The sequence below is a fragment of the Malaclemys terrapin genome, chromosome 3 (assembly GCF_027887155.1).
Source record: "Malaclemys terrapin pileata isolate rMalTer1 chromosome 3, rMalTer1.hap1, whole genome shotgun sequence".
NCBI classification, from domain to species: Eukaryota; Metazoa; Chordata; order Testudines; family Emydidae; genus Malaclemys; species Malaclemys terrapin.
This window is the reverse complement of record NC_071507.1, coordinates 39325796-39350344: the sequence shown is the minus strand read 5'-3', so window position 1 is coordinate 39350344 and position 24549 is coordinate 39325796. Positions and strand designations below refer to the sequence as shown.

General features: G+C 41.3%; 1 protein-coding gene across 2 annotated transcripts; it reads right to left on the bottom strand.

The window, feature by feature from the left end:
- Positions 1-221: 221 nt before the first annotated feature.
- On the bottom strand, positions 222-24549 carry KCNG3 (potassium voltage-gated channel modifier subfamily G member 3). Of its 2 annotated transcripts, none has more exons than XM_054022276.1 (2): positions 23477-24549; positions 222-6000 (listed from the first exon to the last, which is right to left on the bottom strand). In XM_054022276.1, the coding sequence occupies exons 1-2, from the start codon at positions 24133-24135 to the stop codon at positions 5355-5357; spliced, it is 1305 nt and encodes a 434-aa protein (XP_053878251.1). In that variant the 5' UTR covers positions 24136-24549; the 3' UTR covers positions 222-5354. The 2 variants fall into 2 exon arrangements, with proteins under 2 accessions (XP_053878251.1, XP_053878252.1); XM_054022277.1 differs by having other exon boundaries at positions 23510-24549.

Here is a 24549-nt window from a genome sequence, read left to right as displayed (position 1 = left end):
TAAGAAACACTTTTATTTTTTTGGGTCAGTACACCAAACAGATATGAATACCCACAGGGAATAGAACTGTTGCATAAGAAATGTATCAATTTTGCAAAGTCACTTTTCAAAACAATGCCATACCTTAAAATAAAAGAGAATAATGTAAGACTTCTATTTAAAAAGTCTGACAATTTTATTTTAGTGTTCTATCTTAAGCCTCGCACAGTGAAATACGCTAGTGAATCCAGTAGATTTATTTGGAGATCACATGCACGTAATACTGTATACAGGTGGTTAAGGAAGCAAAAATTTATTAACTCGTCAAATGTTATACAGAATTTTTTTACACATATGCAAACAATATAAAATCAATGTTCTATAAAAATTATTAATTACTGAATTTGCAAAGAACAAAGGATTCTAAAAAGCTGCAATCAACATTGTCACTTTAATCATTTGATCAAAGTTTATATTTAATCTCTGGCCCTTAAAATTTAGATTCAGAGCAGATGAACAATTTTACTGAACATACATATCAATTGCACAATATATTCTTCTTGAAGTTTAACCCGTGATACCATCCACAAAGGAGATTCTTTATTCCAAATTTTATTTCATAAACCATACATTATATTAGGTAGTTTTCAAGGCTTAATTATATGAACAGCAATTTATTGTCTCCTCCATGCCTGCTGGGGCAGATCCTCAGCTGGTGTAAACTGCCATAGCTTCAATAGGGCTCTCATTACTCTCTTTACTCCATTAACGTAAAGAGGAGCTATTTTTAAGCAGCAGGAAGAGAACAGAACCAGTAAAATGTAGACAAACATCATCCATTTCTAAATGTGAAAATTAATTTAAAAACAACGTATCTTTTGTTTCTTTGAGCCAGATTCCCTTTCAAGTCATGAAAACAATCTCTCTCTCTCTAAACCAACATGATCAATCTATTTCATTATGCGCAACCTTGGGCTATGATCCTACAGCTGCCTCCTTTAGAACGGACCCTGTGCCTAGATGGATGAAACTGCAGCATCTGGGCCTTTGTATACAGACAATACAAATTTCAAATGGCCAGAGCTTGATTGATAAGCTTACCATAGACCTCTTATGTGGGAAGAAATTATTGGTATAGTGTGAATGTTCAGGGCTTTATGCCTTCTCCTGGGCTGAAGTTCAGATCTGTTAAGGTGTTTGTGATTAAGATAACTGAAGTGGAAGAGGCTTCTGGTTTTGGAGCCACAAAGCCATCAGCTCTATCCCTGAAACGGCAGGATTCAGCTGAAGTCTGTGATACCGCCACAGATTGTTTACACAATGAAAATTCCCACTCACCACTCCTCCCTTACATAAATGTTAGTCAGGCCATGAATCTCATAAGAGGATTTTCATATTCACTAGGCTCTCTACAATGTTCATGAGGCTCAAAACATGCCCCTCTGACACAAGGATATTTTTTAACCTCAAAATTAATAATCAAGCCCTAGACAACCTGCACCCATCTAGACAAAGTTGTTGAAAACAGTCAACCATTGTGGGGTCTGGTCTCACCTGGGAGAGGGCACCATCTGATTTTTAGGATAAATGGCCAAAGATTACATTCCTCCTCTTGTGTGTGTCTTTAGAGGCATCAAGTATCCCAGCTGAAGCAACCCGATATCCAAAGAGATAGTAACTAATATTCCATAACTGGAGATTTTGGGGTGGGGTCTCTTTGTGCAGTACAGTAAGAGAAAAATAGACTCTGGGCCCAATTTGCTAAGCACCCTCCACTCCTACTGATTTCAGTGGGAACACAATAGGAACACAATTTTATTCTGGTGTGAAGGTTGGGGAAGTGGTTGAGAGTTAGCCAACTATCCTCTCTTAGTTTTTGAAATGCTGTATTAGGTGGAGAGAACACTACACCATAATGCTTGTATAAAACTGAAAAGAAAGCTCAGGTGCATTTTAATGGAGTAACTTAACCAGTTTAAAGAAATGCTTATCTTTATACGCATGTATAATTCAATATTTATAGAATATTTATTTATAGAAAGTTTCACTAGGAAAATCAATCTATAGAAAATAAGACAATAAGCATCACTATAAATCAGAATACCCTATCCCTTCACTATAAGGCTCTCTGTTTTAAGGCTACCTCTGATATAAGGCTACTTCAACTTGGTTTCTAAAAAGAGTAAAGGAAACCTCTTGTCAATACATTAATAACCATGCTACACTAAAATAAAGAAAAGAGTAAATATCTCTCCGTAGCTAGCTTATATTTAGGGCAAGTTTTTATGGACTAGACTCTTACTTCATATCCACTTAGCTATTCAAAATTATTCTACTGTAATGCAAATTTAAAATACATGAGGCATTTTTGTTCACGTTCTGCAATAAAAAATTGATCTAGAGCAATCTAAATGTTTGTATTTAAGATGATCTCCACTTTTCATAAACATACATTCCTTTACATAAGTATCTTAAGTAGGTGATTATATTCTTTGTATTCTATATGAATCTACATTTGGAAACCCTTTTTAAAATAGCACATTTTCTGTACTCTTATGTCAAACATATTCTAGACACTAGTTTGTCTTTGGAATGTCTAGTATTCAATTGCCTGTACAATACAAATCAGTACTTGAAAGTCATTGTGTGCATTAATTTATAACTGACTTCGCTTTTTTGCACATGAAGCTAAAAAACTGACCTTATATATACTGTAGTGATAAAAATACAAGTTAATTTTTTTCTGGAATTAAGTGCTACAACTTACTGTAAGTATATTTCATATTTGTATATGTTTAAAACTATGAGATGTACCCACTTGGCTCAAATTGTATATGGTATTTTGCATCCCAAATAGAGGGCATTAATCTGTTTAAATATAATCTGTGGACTGAAGGCACAGTAGACTTGAAAAAGTTACATGGAAACCAATTTCACCCAAGAGTTTCTAAATGTGTAGCGCTAGCTTTTTCAACACTAGTAGAAGAAGAAAATAATAGAAATTCAGTATTACACGGCTGGAAAATTTTCATTTTGTCAAAGCCAATTTTTTTGTAGAGAATTTTTTTTTCAAAAAAAAATGTTAATTTTTTATCAAAACATTAACTTTGGCTGAAATGTTTCAGTCTTCAATGGCTGGAAAATGAAACTCAAATTTCAGTTTCTTTTATAAAAAACTAACTTTAATTCTTGTGGGGAATTTTTTCTCTAATCAGCTCTATTATATATGCTAAGGCCCAGAATCTCAGCTGGTGTCAACTGGTATAGATCCTCTGAAGTTACTGGAAGCTGGCCAGCTTAAACCAGCTGAGAATCTCTCCCCAAAAGTGATTTCTCCCCCTTCCCTAGGAATATTCACCTCTCTGCAAGATACAGAGATTTCAAAGGTGTGGATGTGGCACTACACAATAATATATCCTCAAGAAACTATTGCAGAAAAAAGGAAAAGGAACTAAGCAAACTAGTTTTGGGAAATGCAAACTCATGGCTATTGCAATCGAGCAACTTTTCTTTCAGGTTACTTTACAACTTCTGGTAGTGAAACAATTTCCTTTCTCTCCTTGACTGGCTTTATCAGTACATATCCCTTTCCCCTAAAACCAACAGCATGCCATTTAACATGATCCATAACTTTTCTTAGGTCTTGAGCAGCAAAAATGGCAGTATATTTCTTTTTCAGCATATGGCCTTCAAGTACTAGCTATATACCCCACCTAATATTTTTAGTCTGAGTGATCAGTACCAAAGACTTCTGTTGCTAGGTCCCAGTCACTCTATTTCTAAAGCAGACAAATGTACACAAAACATCCAAAGGTGCTTCTACAATACAAACACAGTAAACATTTTACAATGACTTTCAGGCAAGCACACCAAATTCAAATAAACTGGTGATTCTGGTTAATAAAAATGTTTCCTGTTAATGGTGGGTGGCAAACAGTACTGGTTTAGCTGTGTCTAAATTTGTTTGAATGTTTAACAGCACATGGCAGCTTTTCAAAGTCATATTTAATAGTGCTACTAAGCAGTACTACACAAGAAATGTAGTGTATGAAACATGAGAACTTAACTTCATTCATCTTAATTCCATATTTGCAGGGGAGAATATATTACTTTGTGCCAAGCACAGGTTCCATCCAGCTAAAATGCTACTTTTCAGTATCATCTGGGCTGTTGTACAGTTGTTAAAATTTAAATTAACTATATCAATTCATAATAGATCCTTCAATAAGAATCATCATAGAATTTTGGAGATGGAAAAAGACCCACCTGGACATCTGTCCCAGCCCCGACATTGCAGGATTGTTCTCCTGTTTTCTAGTGCTTTGTCTAGAAAGTTTTTGAACCTCTCAAGTGACAGACTCATATCATGTTCCTTGGAATACAATTTCACTATGAGGTGATTATGGTTAATAAAATGGGGTGGTGGGAAATCAAGGCTTATAGGTAAATGTCTTCATGTTGATAGAGTTTAGCTGAGCACCTGAGTCAAATTTGGATATCTGCCTCCCACTGAGCTAGCAGTTGATATATTGATCGTATTATCGACAACTGAATTTTACTCTGATCTTTATAAAGTATGACATTAGTTGCTACTATAAATCTTACGCCCAGAGAAATGACAGTTGTGGTTAAGCATATGCCACAACATAGAGGGAGACAAACACTCCTCTTGGTTCCTCCAATAAAAATCTGGACTAACTCCATTGACCTCACTGTCGCTTTCACTGAGATCAGAATTGGGCTGTGAGACTCTCTCTGCCTTGTGTATTTATATTTTTTTTCCTCTTCCTTCAGTTGTAAGATCAGATTATTCCACCTGCTGCATGACTTGGAGGAATTAAAAGTAGCAGCAATTCTGCTCCAATGCCCTCAACTCTTCTGGAGCAGGCTTCATGTCAACAAGGTCTCTACGCCTCCAAGGGACCTTTAGATTTTAAATATTTGAATGACATCTGTTATATTTTCCTTGGAAGGCTCTGGGATATCAGTATGAGGAGTGGTGAGTACCTGCAACTCCCACTGAGTTGCAGGTCTTCATCTCTCTTGGTACCAAGCCCATGATTTGTGTGTGTAGTTGTCTGGATAGGTAGAGAGAAGTCCAGTCCCCATGATGTCTTGAGAACTTTCCAGTCCCATTGTTGTTCTAGAAGCTACCATTTTTTTCCTCTCAGATCTCAACATGCCCACCCACACTCCCTACCATGGGGTCCAAAGCAGGTAGTCATCCTTCAGGTGAGAATGGTGACTGACATCCTTCAGGGCTGATGACAATGCTGTTCCTTAGATCATCCAGCAAGATGGGTGTACACAGGGAGCAACCATCACCTCTTCCACCAAAGCTTAGCAAGTACTATTACAAAAAGCAGGAGCACTCATTAATTTAAGAATTCAGCAGAGAGGCTTCTGCTGTACCTAGCAGATCGGAACTTGACCTCATGATAACATTGCACAAAGCTATGATAGATGAAAGTAATAGGCAATGCTAATAAAACAATCCCACTAACCACACAAATTCCACCAAGAATCCTTCCAGGTACAGTGATGGGGCACATGTCACCATAACCAACCGTGGTCATCGAGATTATTACCCACCAACAGGCAGCAGGGATGCTGGAAAAATCCTTATTCTTTGTTCCCAAGTCCAGCCCATTTTCAAGGAGTTGTGAAAGTGCACTAAAAATTGCCATAGCAACACAAATAAAGACAAGAAGCATCACCATCTCTCTGTAACAACGCTTCAGAGTCAGACCAAGTGTTTGAAGACCAATGAAGTGACGGGCAAGTTTAATCACCCAAAAAATCCTCATCATTCTAAGAACCCTCAGAGTGACTCCAGCCCTTTGGAGCTGAGAATTTTCCCCTGTGAAAACTGTCATTAGCACAGAGATGTAGTAAGGAGTGATTGCCAGCAAATCAATGATGTTCAGGGGCCTCTTGACAAACTCACACTTGTTTTTGGAGATGATGAACCTCACAATGCACTCTGCAGTGAACCAGCCTATGCAGATAGCTTCAATGATCCTGTCAAAAGAAACAAAGTGGAGCATTTTAATTCTATATGAGCATTTTAATTAAGGTTTGTCTGTGGACATTACTAAATTGATATTAATTCAGAGCCTTAGTGGAGGGTTTGCCAAATGGTGAGCCACACTATCTTATTCTGAGCTTTTTTGTGTAAATATAATACCAAGCTACAGTGAGTACAACTCAGAACTGATTACTGATAAGGATTTGATTATATCTGCAATTCATTTAGTGAATGCTTTGTTGGAATTACAAATTGTTAACATTACCAATACGTGAGGATATTTCTGCAAAGTCAGGAACACTACAGGATAACGTCTAAAATAATGTAGACAGCTATTCATATCTAAAACTAAAACTCTAGGTCCCTATCCAGCTTAAGATCGCCATACTTCGCAAGCTATCAAACCTACCAAAAGCTATGGAGTGGCAGCTCATTAGCAGAACAACCTATTAAGGAGAAAGACATGTCTGCTGGCCTGGGCCACAAAAATTAAACCTCACAGTGAGCACTGAGAAGTTGAAATTTCTACTTTTAGGGAAAATAGCTCATGCAAGTTTGCTCTCAACCTCCTGTTTTACAAGTGGGGTCACCTCAATCTGCACTAGCTGAAATTTCTAAAGGGTTTAAAAATGTACAGTGCATTGCAATAATCTAATTTCACAGTAACCGAGTCAATGGTGAGGACCACATCTGAAAGAAAAGGGCACAACCTTCTTATCAAGTACAAACGGCCCAGATGCAGGGAAGTATCCCTGTCCAGAAAGGGTGCTTACGCATGGGCTTAACTTTAAGCATATGTTTAAGTCCCAATGAAGTCAGCGAGACTTAAGAACATGCTTAAATGCTTTACTGAATTGGGGCCAGCAGAAGGCACAAATAGCAACTGCTGTTTCTGGGTAGCCAGTAGCTGTTGGGGATCCAGTATGATATCCTGCAGGTGGAAACATGCCCTCTTATTAAATTAATCATGAGCATATCTTGTTAATTAAGAGGACTAATATAATATCTGCTATTTTCTCTCATGGCTTTCCCCATCTCGCAAGCACTTTCATCTATTGCCTTCAGAAACTCAAAACCCAATAAGACCAGTGCAGTCTCAGTACCATAAGAGGTCTAAAACCCAACTGATGGGAGTCAAAAAGACTTGAAAATTCTAGATTTACTGGAGTTGTTTCACCACCACTGGAGATCCAGAATGGAGCAATATTTGGAGAGATTGTCCATGCCAAACGATGGCTTATTAAGCAACTATTACTTTAAGAAAAGATAGTGCTTTATGGAAGCACTGGAAATCAGCTCTAACAATTGTGCCAACACCTCTGCATTGGCTTTAACCAGACAGGAAGAACAAACTGTAACTCAAAGATAACAGTCTGTATGTGCCCAAAAAATTTCAGAGCCCTAGCAAGCATTATAGGCTGAAATGCAACCACAGAAGATTTTGCCTGTTTTGCTAGAGAACCAGTTCTGTTGAGAGGCATAGCATGGAATCTAGCCCACATGCTGATGTTTCTCTTAACCACTACACTGGCAATTGAACAACAAAATTTTTGTCTTTCAGAGGTGTTAAACCGCCCCCTTCGCCCCCCAAAAGACAAAAGTTTTGCCACGACAAGTGACAGTATGAACAGCGCATTGTTGGCAGGAGCGCTCTCCTGCCAACAGAGCTAACCCCGCTCCTCGGGGGTGGACATTTTTTGTCGGCAGGAGAGCCGACAAACAGCGGCAACATTGCATGACTTTTAGCAGCACGGCTGTGGCCACACAGCCATGTCATTAAAAGCTGAGTAGTGTAGACAAAGTCTAAGACAGTGGTCTGTTAGAAAGATAATATTCTTCTTCAGAGCCTTCTGAAACTCATCCGTTCCATTAGCCACTGTGGATTGGTTTTCAATGCAGGTCCTTCTTCCCAACAAAAGAGAGACACCCCAGCCTCAAAAATGGAGGGGGTAGTAATGCTCAGGCAATAGCAAGGGAATAATTTCTGCCTTATAAACTAAATGCTACCATTAACAAGAGGTAAGTACCCATTCAGTCAGAGGCAGCCACTGAATCTGCATAGATAGCCAGGGAGGCCCATGAAGCATCTATGAGTTAGGGGCCTTTCTCTCAGATAAGGTCTATACGAATACATTGACTTAATTTATCTTAGAAAAGTTGAATGTCAGGGTCGTCCTTAGGCATATGCAGCTGCATAGGGCACCATGAAATTTGAGGCACCAAATTGCCCCAAATTTCATGGTACCCTAGGCAGCTGTGTGCTGCATACGCGGCAGCACCAGCCCCATCCCTCGGCCGCCCCCCATGTGGGCTGCACCCACTGCAAGGCGCAGGACCGTCCCTAGGGGAATGTGGGGCCCTGGACAACTCCCTCCGCCCTGCCTCTTACCCTTCCCCCCGCTCCGCCCCCGGCCCACCCCCATTCTACCTCTTCCCCCCGTGACCCTGCACTCACCGGCAGTGGCGGGAAGCAGAGCAACCCAGCGCCAGCCCGCTCTACTCCGCCAGCTCCCAGCTGCGGCACTCTGCTTTCCTCTGCTGGTGAGGTTGGGGAAAGGACGCCCCCCACACTCACCTACCGTGGGAAGCAGAGCAACTTGGCCCAAGTCCGCTCCGCATCCCTTCTCTTCCCTTGCCTCGGCCACAGCCATGTCGCTGTGGGGGAAGAGGGGGTTGGGGAAAGGTCCGTCGTCCCCCCCCGCCCCCCGCACTCACCAGTGGTGGGAAGCGGAGCACTGCAGCTGGGAGCTGGCAGAGTGGAGTGGGCTGGGGCCGGGCTGCTCCACTTCTGCCACTGCCGGTGAGTGCAGGGGAGGATCCCTTCCCCCAAGCCTCCTCCTCCCGAGCGACATGGCTGGGGACAGAGCGAGGGAAGCAAAGCAGGCTGCTCCGAGCCCGCCACTAATCCCCCTGGCCACTCTGGGCCCCCAAAAGTTCCCCCACCCACAGTTCCTGCCTCTCAGACCCTGGGGCGGGGGGGAGGTCTGGGGCCCCACACAGCTCCCCCATGGGGGGGCTGCTTAGGGCACCTAAATGGATAGGGACGGCCCTGTTTAATGTGTAGACCCACATAAATCAAAATGTTTTCTCTTAAGAATTATAGTCCAGTAAAGTAAAAGGACTTGTTGTCTAAATGATCTGAAGCTTCTGGTAATGTTAGTGTTTATTTAATAGTGACTGATTGCCTTAAACATAAGTTATAAGGATACCTTTTAGATATATCTACAAAATCTCCACTTTTAAAAACCTAGGTTTATAGCATCTGGCAGTTCAGTTCAGACCTCAGTGTTCTCTCAAAACAAAACACACAGAAATGCACAGATTATATGCAGCCATAAAGATATTATTGAACTTAGTTAATAGATTATGTATTTTCCTTTCCTGATTTAAAAAGTAGTATTTGTCGCTCATGATCTAATACCATGGAAAAAATAATCTATTATTTTGCTAGAAGAGAGCTGGCAAAGGAACACGGACTCCTTCAAAAATATTATATCATTTTATATCTCTCCCATGCTCCACACTAAAATGAAAAACTGTGTTTCTGGAATTTTCTGTGACCATTTCCTCTCTCCCTGAATAGCAAATGCAAACAAATACAAATCATCCTAATGCAGACTCTGACAGAGTCTGCACTTGCTTACAGGTTGTAAGCTGGCTGGGATCTTAATAAATAATAATAATAATAATACATTCCTAGCTGTGGATATAGAATTTATGTACATTATTAAGTGTGCCCAAAAATATTCTACATTTAAGGGGACTTCATTCCATTCCAATCCATTTTCTAGGATTTATTTTCCAGGATTTATGTTGTGGCTCTGACCCTTGGCAGTCAACATTTACGTGAAAGAGCATTTTTTTTTTTGGTACATCCAAAAAAGTTCCACTTGATAGCTCCTCCTGAGGCCATGCGCATGTTATGTTGATTCTTTCTTGTATAGAAGCTAGGCAGAGTCTCGCTGGGTCAATACTTGGATGTGGAACATCTAGGGAACGGTAGGTTCTAGTCTTGGTGGAATCTTCCCTGTGAGTTGGTATTGATCCAGTGACCCCATGTAGCTTTCGGGCAGGGTGGATAAAAATTGATGATTTTTTGGGGAAAAAAAGATTTTTTTCTAATTTAAATCAGATTTTTGTTATTTAAATTATAGTAAGTTTTTCTTTTTAAAAATAAACGTATTTAAAATGAAATCTGATTTTAATACAAACTATGGGAGGCCTAAACTCACTATAATCTCTCAAAAATTTAAATAAAAAATAAATATGCTGAGTCCATGAGCCTCTATCGAAACCTTTACATTACAGGCTGCTTTTCTATATAAAGAAAGAATCAGGGGAAAGAAATCTAACTTTTCAGGTCAAGCTTTATAAATAATTAAGGGCCTCAGTGTGTGGGAGACCCAGGGACTGTGCGCAAGAGTCTGGCACAAGAGACTGGCAGTCATCACAGGATTTGGCATATAGCTTCTTAATCCAGGAGACACCCTCATGTATCTCATCAAGATCATCCACTAAACCAGCCTAGATGGTCACATACTCTTATTTTATAGCTTCTCCCTATCTGAGCTCTGATTGGCTCATTTCTTAATGCAAAGAGTCACACCACTGAACTGGTGGAAGTCACTAGCTAAGCACCTGGAACCAGAGTTTGCTGAAGTGCTAAACCAGCTATTGACAGCAGTAGTCTCGTCTGCAGGAACAGAAGGAATATATTTTTCATTTGGACTAATTCATGGGAAATCAATTGGGAGTTGTAAAAGCAGGAAACATATCTTTCTCTTCCAGTCCAGGAATAATGAATGAGATGAGGTCTTTTCCACAGTGTAACTGCCTGAACAGGAATTTGGCCTGAAATGGCACCCCTGCAGAATGTACCAAGGGTTCTTTCATGACTACAATGTGGAAAAGAACTCTCTGCCTCCCATTTTCCATAACTTCCCATTCTTGTTCTGACAGCACCTATTGGGAACATGTCCCCTGCAGAATTTACCTCCTAGCTCTCTAAATGTTACACTACTAGGACGTGAATGACTGCCCTGTGTGTCGCACTTAGATGGGGAGTGTCAGGTTCTCTCTCCACTCTGAACTCTGGGATACAGATGTGGGGACCTGCATGAAAGACCCACTAAATTTATATTCCACCAGCTTAGGTTAAAACTTCCCCAAAGCACAAATTAATTTCCTTGTCCTTGAATGGTATTGCTGCCACCACCAAGTGATTTAAACAAACATTCAGGGAGGGGCCACTTGGGGTCCTATCCCCCCCCAAATATCCCCCCAAGCCCTTTCACCCCCTTTCCTGGGGAGGCTTGACAATAATATACCAACCAATTGCCTTTAATAAAAGTACAGACCAAACCCTTTATGTTTAAGACACTAAAATCAATCAGGTTCTTAAAAGAAGAACTTTATTATAAAGAAAAAAGTAAAAGAAGCACCTCTGTAAAATCGGGATGGAATGTAATTTTACAGGGTAATAAAAAGATTTAAAACACAGAGGATTCCCCTCTGGACTCAACTTCAAAGTTACAAAAACAGGAATAAACCTCCCTCTTAGCATAGGGAAAATTCACAAGCTAAAACAAAAGATAATCTAACGCATTTCCTTGCTATTATTTACAATTTCTGTAGTTTTAGATGTATCATTTCAGTAGGAGCAGGGTTACCTGCTTGATCTCTCTCTTTGCCCAAGAGGGAACAAAACAAAGAGCACAAACAAAACCTTCCCCCCCGCCCCCACATTCGAAAGTATTCTCTTTCCCCGTTGGTCCTTCTGGTCAGGTGCCAACTAGGTTAATTGAACTGATTAACCCCTTACAGGTAAGTGATTCTGTACCTCTCGCCAGGAGGGATTTGATATTACTGCATACATAAAGGTTGTTACCCTTCCCATATTTATGACAGGGAGATAGACTGGCTTTTGACTTTACCTAAAGGCAGCATCTTAATTCTTATTCTTCAACTTCACTGCCATTGTGTCAGCCAGTTGGGTTGACCCCATGGCTGCCATAAGTCATTACAGGATGCAACTTAGGCTCCATTGAGCCTTTCAATGTAAATTTATATGATCCCATTTGCTCTGCATGATGATCCTGTTTGGTGAAGTCCTAGGATAAGGTCAATTATAGTTGGCCAAGGAATGGTGAAGTAGTAGGGCTGTCGAGCGATTAAAAACATTAATTGTGATTAATCATGTGATTAAAATAATTAATCACGATTAATCGCACTGTTAAACAATAATAGAATGCCATTTATTTAAATATTTTTGGATGTTTTCCACATTTTCAAATCTATTGATTTCAATTACAACACAGAATACAAAGTGTACAGTGCTCACTTTATAATAATTTTATTATAAATATTTGCACTATAAAAATAAAAGAAATAGTATTATTAATACACTTAATACAAGTATTAAAGTGCAATCTCTTTATCATGAAAGTTGAACTTACAAATGTAGAATTATGCACAAAAAAATAACTGCATTCAAAAATAAAACAATGTCATACAAGTTCACTTAGTCCCACTTCTTGTTCAGCCAATCGCTCAGACAATAATGTTTGTTTACATGTGCAGGAGACAATGTTGCCTGCTTCTTGTTTACAATGTCACCTGAAAGTGAGAACAGGTGTTCGCATAGCATTGCTGTAGCCGGCGTTGCAAGATATTTATGTGCCAGATGTGCTAAAGATTAATATGTCCCTTCATGCTTCAACCACCATTCCAGAGGACATGTGGCCATGCTGATGACAGCTTCTGCTCAATAACGATCCAAAGCAGTGCAGACTGACTCATGTTCATTTTCATCATCTGAGTCAGATGCCACCAGCAGAAGGCTGATTTTCTTTTTTCGTGGTTTGGATTCTGTTGTTTCTGCATCGTAGTGTTGCTCTTTTAAGACTTCTGAAAGCATGCTTCACACCTCATCCCTCTCAGATTTTGGAAGGCACTTCAGATTCTTAAACCTTGAGTCGAGTGGTGTAGCTCTCTTTAGAAATCTCACATTGGTATCTTCTTTGCATTTTGTCAAATCTGCAGTGAAAGTGTTCTTAAAACGAACAACATGCTGGGTCATCATCCGAGACTGCTATAACATGAAATATATGGCAGAATGCAGGTAAAACACAGATCAGGAGACTCACAATTCTCTCCCAAGGAGTTCAGTCACAAATCTAATTAACACATTTTTTTTAACAAGCATCATCAGCGTGGAAGCATGTCCTACGGAATGGTGGCCAAAGCATGAAGGGGCATACAAATGTTTGGCATATCTGGCATGTAAATATCTTACAGTGCTGGCTACAAAAGTGCCATATGAATGCCTGTTCTCACTTTCAGGTAACATTGTAAATAAGAAGCAAGCAGCATTATCTCCCATAAATGTAAATAAACTTGTTTGTCTTAGCGATTGGCTGAACAAGAAGTAGGACTGAGCGGACTTGTAGACTCTAAAGTTTTACATTGTTTTGTTTTTGAGTGCAGCTATGTAACAAAAAAAATCTACATGTGTAAATTGCACTTTCACGATAAAGAGATTGCACTATAGTACTTGTATGAAAAAATACAATATCTTTTGTTTATCATTTTTACAGTGCAAATATTTGTAATAAAAATAATATAAAGTGAGCACTGTACAGTGTGTATTCTGTGTTATAATTGAAATCAGTATATTTGAAAAATTAGAAAAACTTCCAAAAATATGTAATACATTTCAATTGGTATTCTATTGTTTAACAGTGCGATTAAAACTGTGATCAATCGTGATCAATTTTTTTAATCGTGATTTTTTTTTAGTTAATTGTGTGAGTTAACTGTGATTAATCGACAGCCCTATGAAGTAGATATTACATATCCAGAAGCTAGGAGTGCTACTTCTCTGAATACAATGAGAAACTCCAAGATTGTGAAAGCCGGCTGGCTTGTGGAGCTCACTTGGAGCACAAGCGACAGAAACAGCTTTTTAGCTGCATAGGGAATCAGTGGTACTCCATCTTGAAAAACAGATTTTTTTATTACAGAATTGAACTGCAGAGCTATTGCTCCATACTGTGCTGGTTGTTTCACCTGATCTTATATTATAAGCATGGTGAAGTAAAATCAGGATATCATATTTTCTAGCTTTGACACTACCTCCAATCAATATGATAGCTTCAATCCAGGGCTCTGGAGCGGAGCCCGGAGCTGGGGCACGGAGCAGCTCCAGAGCAGTGGAGCTGCAGGTTTTTGCCTGGAGGTGGAGCGGAGCCGGAGCACAGCTCCAAAGCCCTGCTTCAATCATTCCATCTTACCTGCCCCTTCCCGCCTCCCGCCCCCATACATCCACACATTTCCTGGCTATTGAGAAGAAGAAGACTCCGTTCTTCTCTTTGTCCCTCTTCCCTTCCCCCATTTCCTGGTTATTGATAGGAAGGACGGGGTTCTTCTCTATGACCATTCTCTCCTCTCCTTCATAGATTAATTCCAATAGCTTTGTTCCATCCTGTCCCATCCTATCCCACATGTCTCACTGGGGACAGGTAGTTGGTGCTCCTGAAACCAGGAAGAATGCGATGATCAGACCTACCGCCTGTATGAGGACTCAGCAGAGCTACATATTAGCTCTGCAGCCTCAGATTGAGTAACTCTGCCTTAAATGATTCATTGTTTGTTACTTGTTATTTGTATCATTAATAGATAAATAGCATCAGTTAAGAAAACTGAGATTTAGCAACTAGCCTTTAATACGGCCTAATTATCTTTGACATTTAATATGAGATTAAAACCAACTAAGATGCATTCACTTGGAAGAATAAGGACACAGCATGTTCTTTATTCACTTTTCTTAAAATACTCTGGGATATTTTCTTATGCCAAATACCCTGCTTCTTTTTTAATGGAGGGGGAGACAGGGTGGAAGAGGATAAATAAAGCATATACATTTTAAAACTGTCTCACTATATGTTCACCTGATAGACTATATGTTATAGTCCATTGTTTAAATCACATGTAAGTTTTAAAAGTTTGAATACATATTTACAACACAGACTTTATGTTGATATCATTAGGCAAACCAGCATCTACTCCGTATGTTTCCAATCAAGATTTTTAGCAGGCTTTTCCCCTTCTTCATTTCAGTTTTAAAACAACCTACCATTAAAAATTGAGAAAATATTTTTTAAACAAACATAATGCTCCCTCAAAAATTCACAAAATCTGAGAAATTCAGAGAAAATGCTGAACCCTAATTTTTATTCAGTGGCTAGATATTCCAGCACAGATGGTATGTAAAATCTTCTATTGTGTCAACGACCCCTGCTTGTACCTAAACACAATGAAAATTTAGTTCTCATCAAAAACGCTAAATCTCTAGGTATTTATCAGTTTTCAAATAAGACCCTCAGCATTATTTTTAATGTGGTTCTTTGTCTGTGAAATGAAAATCAGTCCTCCGTAGCTCTTTTTCTAAACCAATCACTTCATTTAATTTTCTGTTCTGACTGATAATTCCCTAGCAGAATAACCTATTTTACATATAGACTGGCTTAGACTGCTTTGGAAATGCCTTTTTTAAAGTCACTAACAAGACTAGTAAAGTAATCATATTCTGAATTGTCACAAAGCATCCTTCAGTTGTGCATTCTTCTTCTTTTTTAAACTGGTAATTCTCTTTTTTTTATAACATTCTCCAAGAAATTAGCTGAAATCTCAAAAAAATAATTCACTGGAGTGGCTTTATCATCTATTAAACTTCCGAATAAAACATACACAGTCAACAGGACACATGAAGAAAACAGATGACAAGACAATATGTGATTAAAGTCCGTCAACATCCATTTGTGCCTAAATTGTTCCTAAAATCTTATTTCCACATAAAAGCAGCATTAAACTAGAAAAATGTCAGAGCATTGGTTCCAATGGTCAAGTCTTTGCTCAGGCAAACTCCAAGTGACTTCCACACATAATGTCTTCCGAGTTAATGGGAGTATTGCCTGAGCAAGTATTGTAGAATCAGGGCCAGAATCTGTAAAGTCGTTGGGAATTCTCGACTTACTGTGTTCTCAAAGCTTTCCTATCAACATCTTTCAATTCTGCATTTTGTCAGTGATAGTATATCTGAACGGGCTAGACTGTGTCATACATGATCACAGCCCCACACTAGGAGTGGTAACAATGGGTGCTGTCCTGAAGAAAGGCAAAATGCGTTCTTGAGCTCCCAGGGGTTCAGTTATTGTGCCTAAAGAAAGTACAGAGTGCACTTGCTCTGCAGTTGTCTTCTGACCTCTGCTGCTGGGGACGGGGAAACTCTAGCTCTTCACCATCCCTCCCTACCCACTTTGTAGAAGTTTACAGCACCTAGTCCTGAGCAGATCTTGCCAATGCCCATTGTGGCCAGCCCATGTGAGGAAGTAAGGGGACATGTCAGATCCTGGCACCCTCTCCTCTGGTGCACCCACACACAGGGCTAGCTACATTCTGTCCCTGTCTGAATGTACCTTTGTATGAATGTCTCATGGGACAAGTCAGTTATAACAGAGGCATTCATGTCCCTATATTTAAATTGATGTATGTAGTTCCATTACGCAGTCACAGCCCTCTATATATAAAGCAGTTTAGAATTTAGCTATAAAATGATGTTTGGGGCTAAAACATGACAAACTGGATCTTAGCCTGTCAAGGAGTTCTTCTTCTTTTTTATTAAATGTTGGAAACAAATGTGTTTGGTGTTCTGAAGTTCTGGGAGGGTAGGAGACTAAACACTAGTGGTTTCAAATGTATTTTCTGGGTTCCTGAGATTCAAACACAGCTTAAGTTTTTTAACTGAAATTTTGCAGAGATCTATTTTATAATGTGAACAAATGCCCTCTGGTAATTGATGATAGGTGGTGTTTAGAAAAGAAGCTATTTTTGTTTTACTGTGCTTAGGAAAGCAGAAGATATACATACTTACTAACTGGGGGTTTCATTCTACATATTCAACCATGATTTCAGTATGCGGAAAAGGTTGGGGGGGGGCATCTCTTCCTGGGGAAATAGTTCTGAGAATGAGCATGCACAACAGCTTACTGGCACAATAGGTTGTAATGGCTCTGTGATAGGGTACATTCCAAACAGGACTGGAAGAGGCAGGATTAAGGAGAGACAGAAAGCGCAATTAGTCCATTTTATGGCACTTGGAGGGGAGACAGGTAATTAAGAATTAGACCTAGCTGGAGAACCAGACTAAGTGATTCATACAGAGGAGGGACTGCAGGACACTAGGAAGAGGAGTCATATGTTAGAAGGTGTGAGTTTCTGCTCTGTGGGAAAAAGCTTATGCTGTGGGACTGTCCCTGAATGGAGAGGACAGCCGGGGAAAAGGAGACTCCTGAAGCTAGCCTGGGAGAAGAGAGACTCCGGGGAAGATACCCCAAGGATCAGTGGTTTAAGAGACACTGGTCCTCCAGAGAGAAAGCCCTAGAAGGAAAGGAGTGAGAAGAGATGTACAGAGTCTGGGAGAGGGGGAAGAGACTGTGGAGAACTGAGTCTGGGACACATGGAGAGTTTTCATTCCTTCAAGATGGGATACTGTTACCTTAGGAGGGGTCAGACTCTTAGTGTGACCTTAGTGGAGGGACAAGTCACTGCACAGACCACTGAAGCCTGGAGGAGAAGGGTAAGGCAGAGGGGCTGCAATGCTGAGTCTTGCTCCAGGATGGTGAGTCTATGACAGGCTCCAAATGACCTGCAATGGAAAGGCTTAGGAAGTCCCAAAAAGATTTTGCACAGCTCTCATTTCAGTGTCATACACAGGATCAGTTTATAGATGGGTCCACAAATCAAAAACTTTCAAGACCCTAACTACCCATCTGCTGTGTGACACAGGGGAACAAAGAGGAGGACTTTAAATCACCAAAAGCATCAGAAGGGGAGACTGGGGCTGCTGCTGTCTGCTCCCCAGTAGCCTGTGGAAGTCCTGGAACAATTCTTCTCCCTTGAAGAGTGGGACCTACCAGGTAGGAGGAGAGCAAGGTCACAAAATACATTGCTGTGCGAAATGTTTTCAGTAATAACTTCTGCTATGTACTTCTCAGGGCCGGCTCCAGGCATCAGCGGAGGAAGCACGTGCCTGGGGCGGCACAAGCTAAGGGGCGGCATTCCGTCCATTCTTGGGGCGGCACAGTCCGGGTGGCTTTTTTTTTTTTTTTGCTTGGGGCGGCAAAAATGGTAGAGCCGGCCCTGGTACTTCTACTCCCTCTTTCCTAGGAATAGCCCCATGGAGGGAAGCCTCTCTGCAAACCAGAAGCCCCATTCCTTGCAAATCTCTGGGATTGGCAGGATTTGGAATTCTCATACTCCATGCCTCTCCTTAAGAGAGGACCATTATGTGACTTTCCCTGAGTTTCCTAGGCCCTCTATCTCCCTCCCAGAAGTGAGAAGCTATGATATGGCTTTAACTTAAGGGAACCTGACTCCAAGGGATTGATAGAATACAGAGCTTTTTACTACTGGGTCACATATTGACCCAAATGATCATGACCAAAACTCATCTGATGGCTGTTCAGAGGACCACGTGAAAGGTTTGTTGATCTCAGTCCTTTTTCTTGTGAACGGGTGCTCACATCCGAACATGTACACAAAACTGGTGTCAGTTGGCACTAGTAGACATCACTCTTACTAACAGTCTCCATAAAGACAGAGGACTGAATAGGCTGTGGACTGAACTACTCTATCATTCTTAGTGGTATTGCCTAGAGAAGGGGGTCAAGGCTCATTGGTAGGGCTGTTTGAGGGAAGCTTGCCCGGCTTCTGTCCATACTTTACTTGCTCTGTAGATAACAATTCACTTGCCAGGATGACCAGTCTGGTGCTGTTTACGAGAAATAAATTATTTTTTTTAAATTGAAAAATAGCCTGGGAAAAATTGTAATGAAGCTTTGTGGTTTCCAATGAAAACAGAGTGCATCTCTTTGTTGTACTGTAGAATTACTTTATGCAGGCCAAATGTAACCATCATAACTTATTCTACTAATGTGTGAGAGTGGGTCTCTCTCTTACAATATTGATTCTAACCTGATGGTTTTATAAAAAGTTTATAGATGCCTAAATCAGGATGGGCACATTTTAAAATGAAACATTATAAATGTATAAGGAATGTGCAGGTAAAGAATTGGGAGGGGAATAGCAAGGTTCTGACACAAATGAGTGGGCACTAAAGTTAATTTCAATTATTGTATGTGTTAATTTATTTTTAAAAAGCAGTAAATTCTCTGGTAGTTAGCTATCTTGTTCATCTTCTTTTTAAGAGAGAGCCCCCAGAATGTAATGAAATATCCAAGGAGATAAACTACCTCCCACTCCCTGATTAATCTAGATATCCTAAATACTAGGGGCCTGATCCAAACCCAGTGAAAGTCCATGGGAGTCTTTCCACTTACTTCAGTTGGCCTTTCAATTAGATCTTAGGAGTGTTGCGCAAGATGATGCACTTAATAACATATTGGTGTAGAGACTGAAGTAATTAAGCATATAATTTATAAATATAATCATATGAACCTTAATTTACCTGTTGGTGGGTTGTCAGTAGTTGCCTAGGGGAAGACACTAATGGAAATGCTCTGAGAAAGACACAAACTGCAGCAAACAGGCTCTCTCCCAGACAAGAGATGGAGCTAACTGGGCTGAAAGGAATTTACTAAACTTCTAAGAAAAGATTAGGTGTACGTAAGGGGAACTATATATATAGATCTCTATTGTTTTTACCCTTTGCTCTGTGTGCTATGTACCTTTTGGATGGATGAATAATGATTCGTTTAGAAGTTTGTTTAATCAGTTTGCTGGTCACAGGTCCCCAGAGGAAAAGGGCTTATATAGGCCCCAAAACGCAGTTGGGGCTGTAGTTAATACTTGTAAAACAGGGGATTGCCACCCAAAGATCCAGTCCAACAGAGATGGGATCATAGGAAGAAAAGCTTGTCATCTGAGGAGTGCGCTTAATACACTGGAAAGAATCTAAAACACAGCTTGTCCTAAAACTGTGTCAATGGGTTTACTCCTGCGGACCTTCCTCAGCTAACTGAAATGGGAACTTTTTTCTGCAAAAGGACTGCAAGACTCATCCCTAAAAGTCCAGTAGAATTTCAGGAAATCCTAAAAGCTAATGAAAAGGTAATTTATAATAGATATTAAAAATAATTAAGCCTTTTTTAAACTTTACTGATGGAATTTAAAGTCTGAGGCAATTGATTTGCTGTGAAATCCTGGAGGAAAAAAAAGTTGTGCTAAATGCCAGTCATATGATAGACCTTAACTTTCACATGCCAATCTTGAGGACTTTTGCAGCCATCTGATCTTTTGCATTATGAAAATGGGGGGTGAGGGAGGGATGTTGCGCTCCCCTTCAGTACCCGGCCTGGACAATGATCCAACCAGTGGACCACATTCTGTGATGAATCTTGGTCATGTGCCACTTGAGGCACGTTGTGCATACACTAAGAAGATGAAAAGATTCTTATTTCTGAATTATTTAAATAACATCTCAATTTATTGTTGAAATATAATCACCAGCTCAGTGCTGTGAGAAAAATATAATATTGCTATTTCTTTGTCCCTCATACCAAATAAATTAATAGGAGTTTTTGTTCCACTGTGTTTTTTGTTCTTTGTTTTTTCTTTTTAAGAGGAGGAAGATCACTGATAAAAGGACGATAGTTTTTATTAACGAACAAACTCAAGACTAAAAACACAGCAGATACCTACATTTCAAAAAATACTGGATTTCATGGGAAAACTTTAGTGCTGAGCTCTTTTGAAAATCTGGCTCTAAATGTAAATAACGTTAAATTGTAACTATACCAGTGAAAGCAAGGAAATTCAAATGTAAGCAAGCAGGAAGGCAGTAAACCCAGATAACAGCTGTGCTGGGGCCTGATCCTGGAAATACATAAGTAATAAATACTGATGTGTTTGCAGGATTGGGCTCTGAGGGTGAGCTTCTCAACTGGTGCCAACTGTCACAAGCTTACTGAAGTCAACGTGCCTATGACGATTTACACTAGCTGCAATTCTGCCTTAAACTCACATTCTTCCAGCGCCTGAGTTTTTTAGTACTGAAGTGCATAATTATGATAGCCACTCTATGTAAGAACTATGCCACCTCAGCTAGTGTCCTATAAGTACGGTGGCAACCAGAGGAAGAACATGCACCCATTTGCAATGTGTTCAGTGTTAAACTATTACATCTGTGTAGCAATAATATATGAATAAAGGTATATCTCAAGTGAACCAAGTTACATCATTGGCTAGATAGTAAAGATTCCTGCAAGAGCAGCATAGGGATTGTTGAAGCACAACCCTGATTCCCTATCCTGTAGGCCAGTTCTTTGCAATTCCATGCACCAGCACAAATAGTTCTCAACCTACCACTGATACTGTTTTTTTCCAGTTATTTACAGACCACTCTTCAATATTTTTTCCCTTCTCTTCCCCAGGTACTGGCCACATTGTATGTTATTAGTATCTAGGGCCCACTCCTGCAAATACTTATACATGTGAGATGGTTACACTGGTGAGTAATGTTATATAATGCATTTTTGTGGAAGGGATACTAAGTTTTGTTTAGAAGTTAAGTATAAAGCCTGCAATGCTTAGCTGTAAATAAAAACTCATTTAGGTAAGTGCAACAACTTTACAGTTGACCTGCACACCATCAAGAATTATTGTGAATAAAGTCAATTGTGCCTAGGTGTGTCAGCACATATTTTTCTATCCGTTAGGTATCTACGTAAATGTTTGTTATATAAAAATCATAACTACTCTTTGGAGATATCTGAAATAATTTGGGACAATTTAAAGGCAAGGTTTTAAACCGCAGGAAACTTTCACATATATCAAGCTTAAATATAGATCTTTTCATTTTTACCCATGGTATTTGTATCTAACTAGGAGCCAACAGCTCAGTGCATCTCCACCCCCATTTGATCCTGCAGTGAGTTTTTGGCCCAGTTACAGTGAACTTGGAGCTGCACGCATATATCTAAGTCAATGGAAACCATGAACATACTTCCAAGGAATGAATTTGACTATTAGTGCAGAATATATCACATACCAATTAATTCTATGGCAACAGACTGATTTCATAATGACAAGATGACTTCACTATAGAGAAAAGCAGGATAGGCTGAACTGTGGAGGATGAAAACTTCTGCTGACACACAAATCAGCAAAGAGGAACAGAAAAAAATATATATATTTTTTGTATACGTCAACCTCCCTCAGATGAGTAATTCTTACCTAGGAGAGAGAGCCCATTAAAATCTGTGGGTTTCAGTCCTTTCTCCCACTGGTTTAAATCAGGAATAACTGACATCCATGGAGTTACAGCAGTTTAACACTGGTGTGAGATCAGAATCAAGCCCAATAAGGATTGCTCATATTTATAAGACTTGCAGGATTGAGCCCTAAAGCCACAATACCAATTCTGTATGTCTTTGTTTCACAACCTTAATGTTTTTAAGTATGTTTTGGCTAAGATCAAATGTAATGTATGGCATCAATTTAAACATCTGTTGGGACACTATATAATACACTTGTAAGGGGACAGAATCATTTCTCTAACAGATCTTCTCCATCTCTAACTTCTATGAGTCTATGTATAGAATCTGGTCCTGCCAGGATGCAGACCTGTAAAGTTACTCACATACTTAAGAACTTGCAGAAGCGGGGCATTTGTGTACAGTATATATTGGAGGACTGGCCCCTTGTAAGTATATTTATGGAATATATATTGCATTTAATTTTTTTAAACATTCAAAAATGGGCAAAATAAATCTATTTCTTAAAATTTAGGGTTTTAGTTTGCCTTTCTCCATTTAGGAGGACCAATCCTACACCCTTTCCTCACTTGAGTAATCCTTATTCATAAGAGTCCCACAGACTTAAAAAGGATTACTCCTATGGGTTATGATTATTGGTGGGCAAAAGGGTTGCAGGATCCACTCGAGACTAATACAACTATAAAGAGCATGGGCTATACTCTGATCTCAGCTGCTCTGGTATGGAGTTGTTCCATTTTTATTTCAGTGTAACTGAGATTAGAATCTGTCCCCCTCTTTCTAGGCTAAGAATAGCTACAAGGCTCCCCTGTGTTCCTTAGGAGGTTTCCACTATAATAAATGAAATTCAGAGCCGTCTAATTTACAGATGAGGGAATTGTCAATTACAGTGTCAGCTCATGGGTAGGGGGTCTTTTATTCGGGAGTTAGCATAGTGCCTAGTACAAGGAGGTTCGGATCCAAACCCTACCAGGGCAGGCGTTTCCCTCCCCGGGGAGTTTCAGGGCTGGTTCTTGTGTTGGGCTGTCAGTCCTGGGAGCTGAGGGTGGAGTATCCCGGTGCTACTGCTAACTAAGTGCTCAATAATTGATAGTCATTAACTGTCAGGATGAGCGGCAGGACACACTGGACTGGACACACCGGACTGGACAGTGGGAAAATAAGTGACTCGTCCTACCCGGAGGGCTCCCTCACTGAGTCTGCTGTGTACCTGCTCTGCTCCTCCACGCTGCGGTTCTCCGCCGCCCGCCACTCGGGCAGGGTGCTGGCGCACAGCACCACCATGGACACGATGACGAAGAGGATGGACACCGTGGCCAGGATCTGGGCGGCCACGGACGAGGTGGGCTCCTCGAAAGTCCGCCTCATCCTCTCCAGCCACTTCCTGCCCTCGGCTGCAGGCGGGGGCTCGGCCGGGGGCCGCGTGTCCTCGCCGCCGTCGCCGGCGGGGGGCTCGTCGCCCGAGTAGAAGGTGTAGGTGTCGGACATGCGGTCGTCCAGGCGGCGCTGGCAGCAGTAGTCCAGGTGCGAGCACTCGAGCCCCCAGTAGATCATCTCGTTGTAGAAGGAGAGCTCGCACATGTGCGGCGCGAAGCGCAGGTGGCCGTGCCGCACGTACAGCAGGATGAAGCCGAAGGCCTCCGAGTGGCGGTCGAAGAAGAACTCGTTGCGCTCCTGGTCGTAGTCGTCGCACACCTCCAGCACGTCCTGCTCCGAGAGGCAGCCGTGCAGCCGGCTCACCCGCCGCAGCGGGAAGTCCTTCAGCACCTCGCGGGAGAAGGAGTAGCGGGTGCCCCCCACGTTCAACACCACCGAGCGGCCCCGGCCAAAGTTCATGGCTTGCGCGGGGCGGAGGGGGGAGCGCAAGAGGCGGCGGCTGGCCTCGGCTCGGGGCCCCCGGCTGATGCCCCCCTCGGGCGGGGAGAGGAGGGTCCCCGCGCCCCTCCTGCGGTTCGACTCCCTGGGGCTGGGCGCGGCGAGAGGGCGTGCGCCCCCTCGGAGCCGGCGGCTGCCCGCGCCCCGGGGCGGAGGGAGAGTCAGGCAAGCCCCGGAGCTGGGCGCTGCCGCTTCAGTGGGGCGCGGAGGAAGAGCCCGGGAGCCCGCTGGGCGCGGCTCCGGGCGTCGGGGCTCCCTGTGCCCGGGTGCTGCTGCGGGCGGCCCGCGGAGGCGGCATGGTGCCGCCGCGGGGCCAGGGAGGAAGGGGAAAGCCCCGTCAAGTTGGAGAGCCCCGCTCCGCTGCCTCCTCCGCTC

Coding starts and splice junctions, on each gene's coding strand:
- KCNG3 (XM_054022276.1), bottom strand. CDS start 24,135: ATGAACTTTGGCCGGGGCCGCTCGGTGGTGTTGAACGTGGGGGGCACC. Junction 6,001..23,476: donor TCAGTGAGGGAGCCCTCCGG/GTAGGACGAGTC, acceptor TTCTTTTGACAG/GATCATTGAAGCTATCTGCA.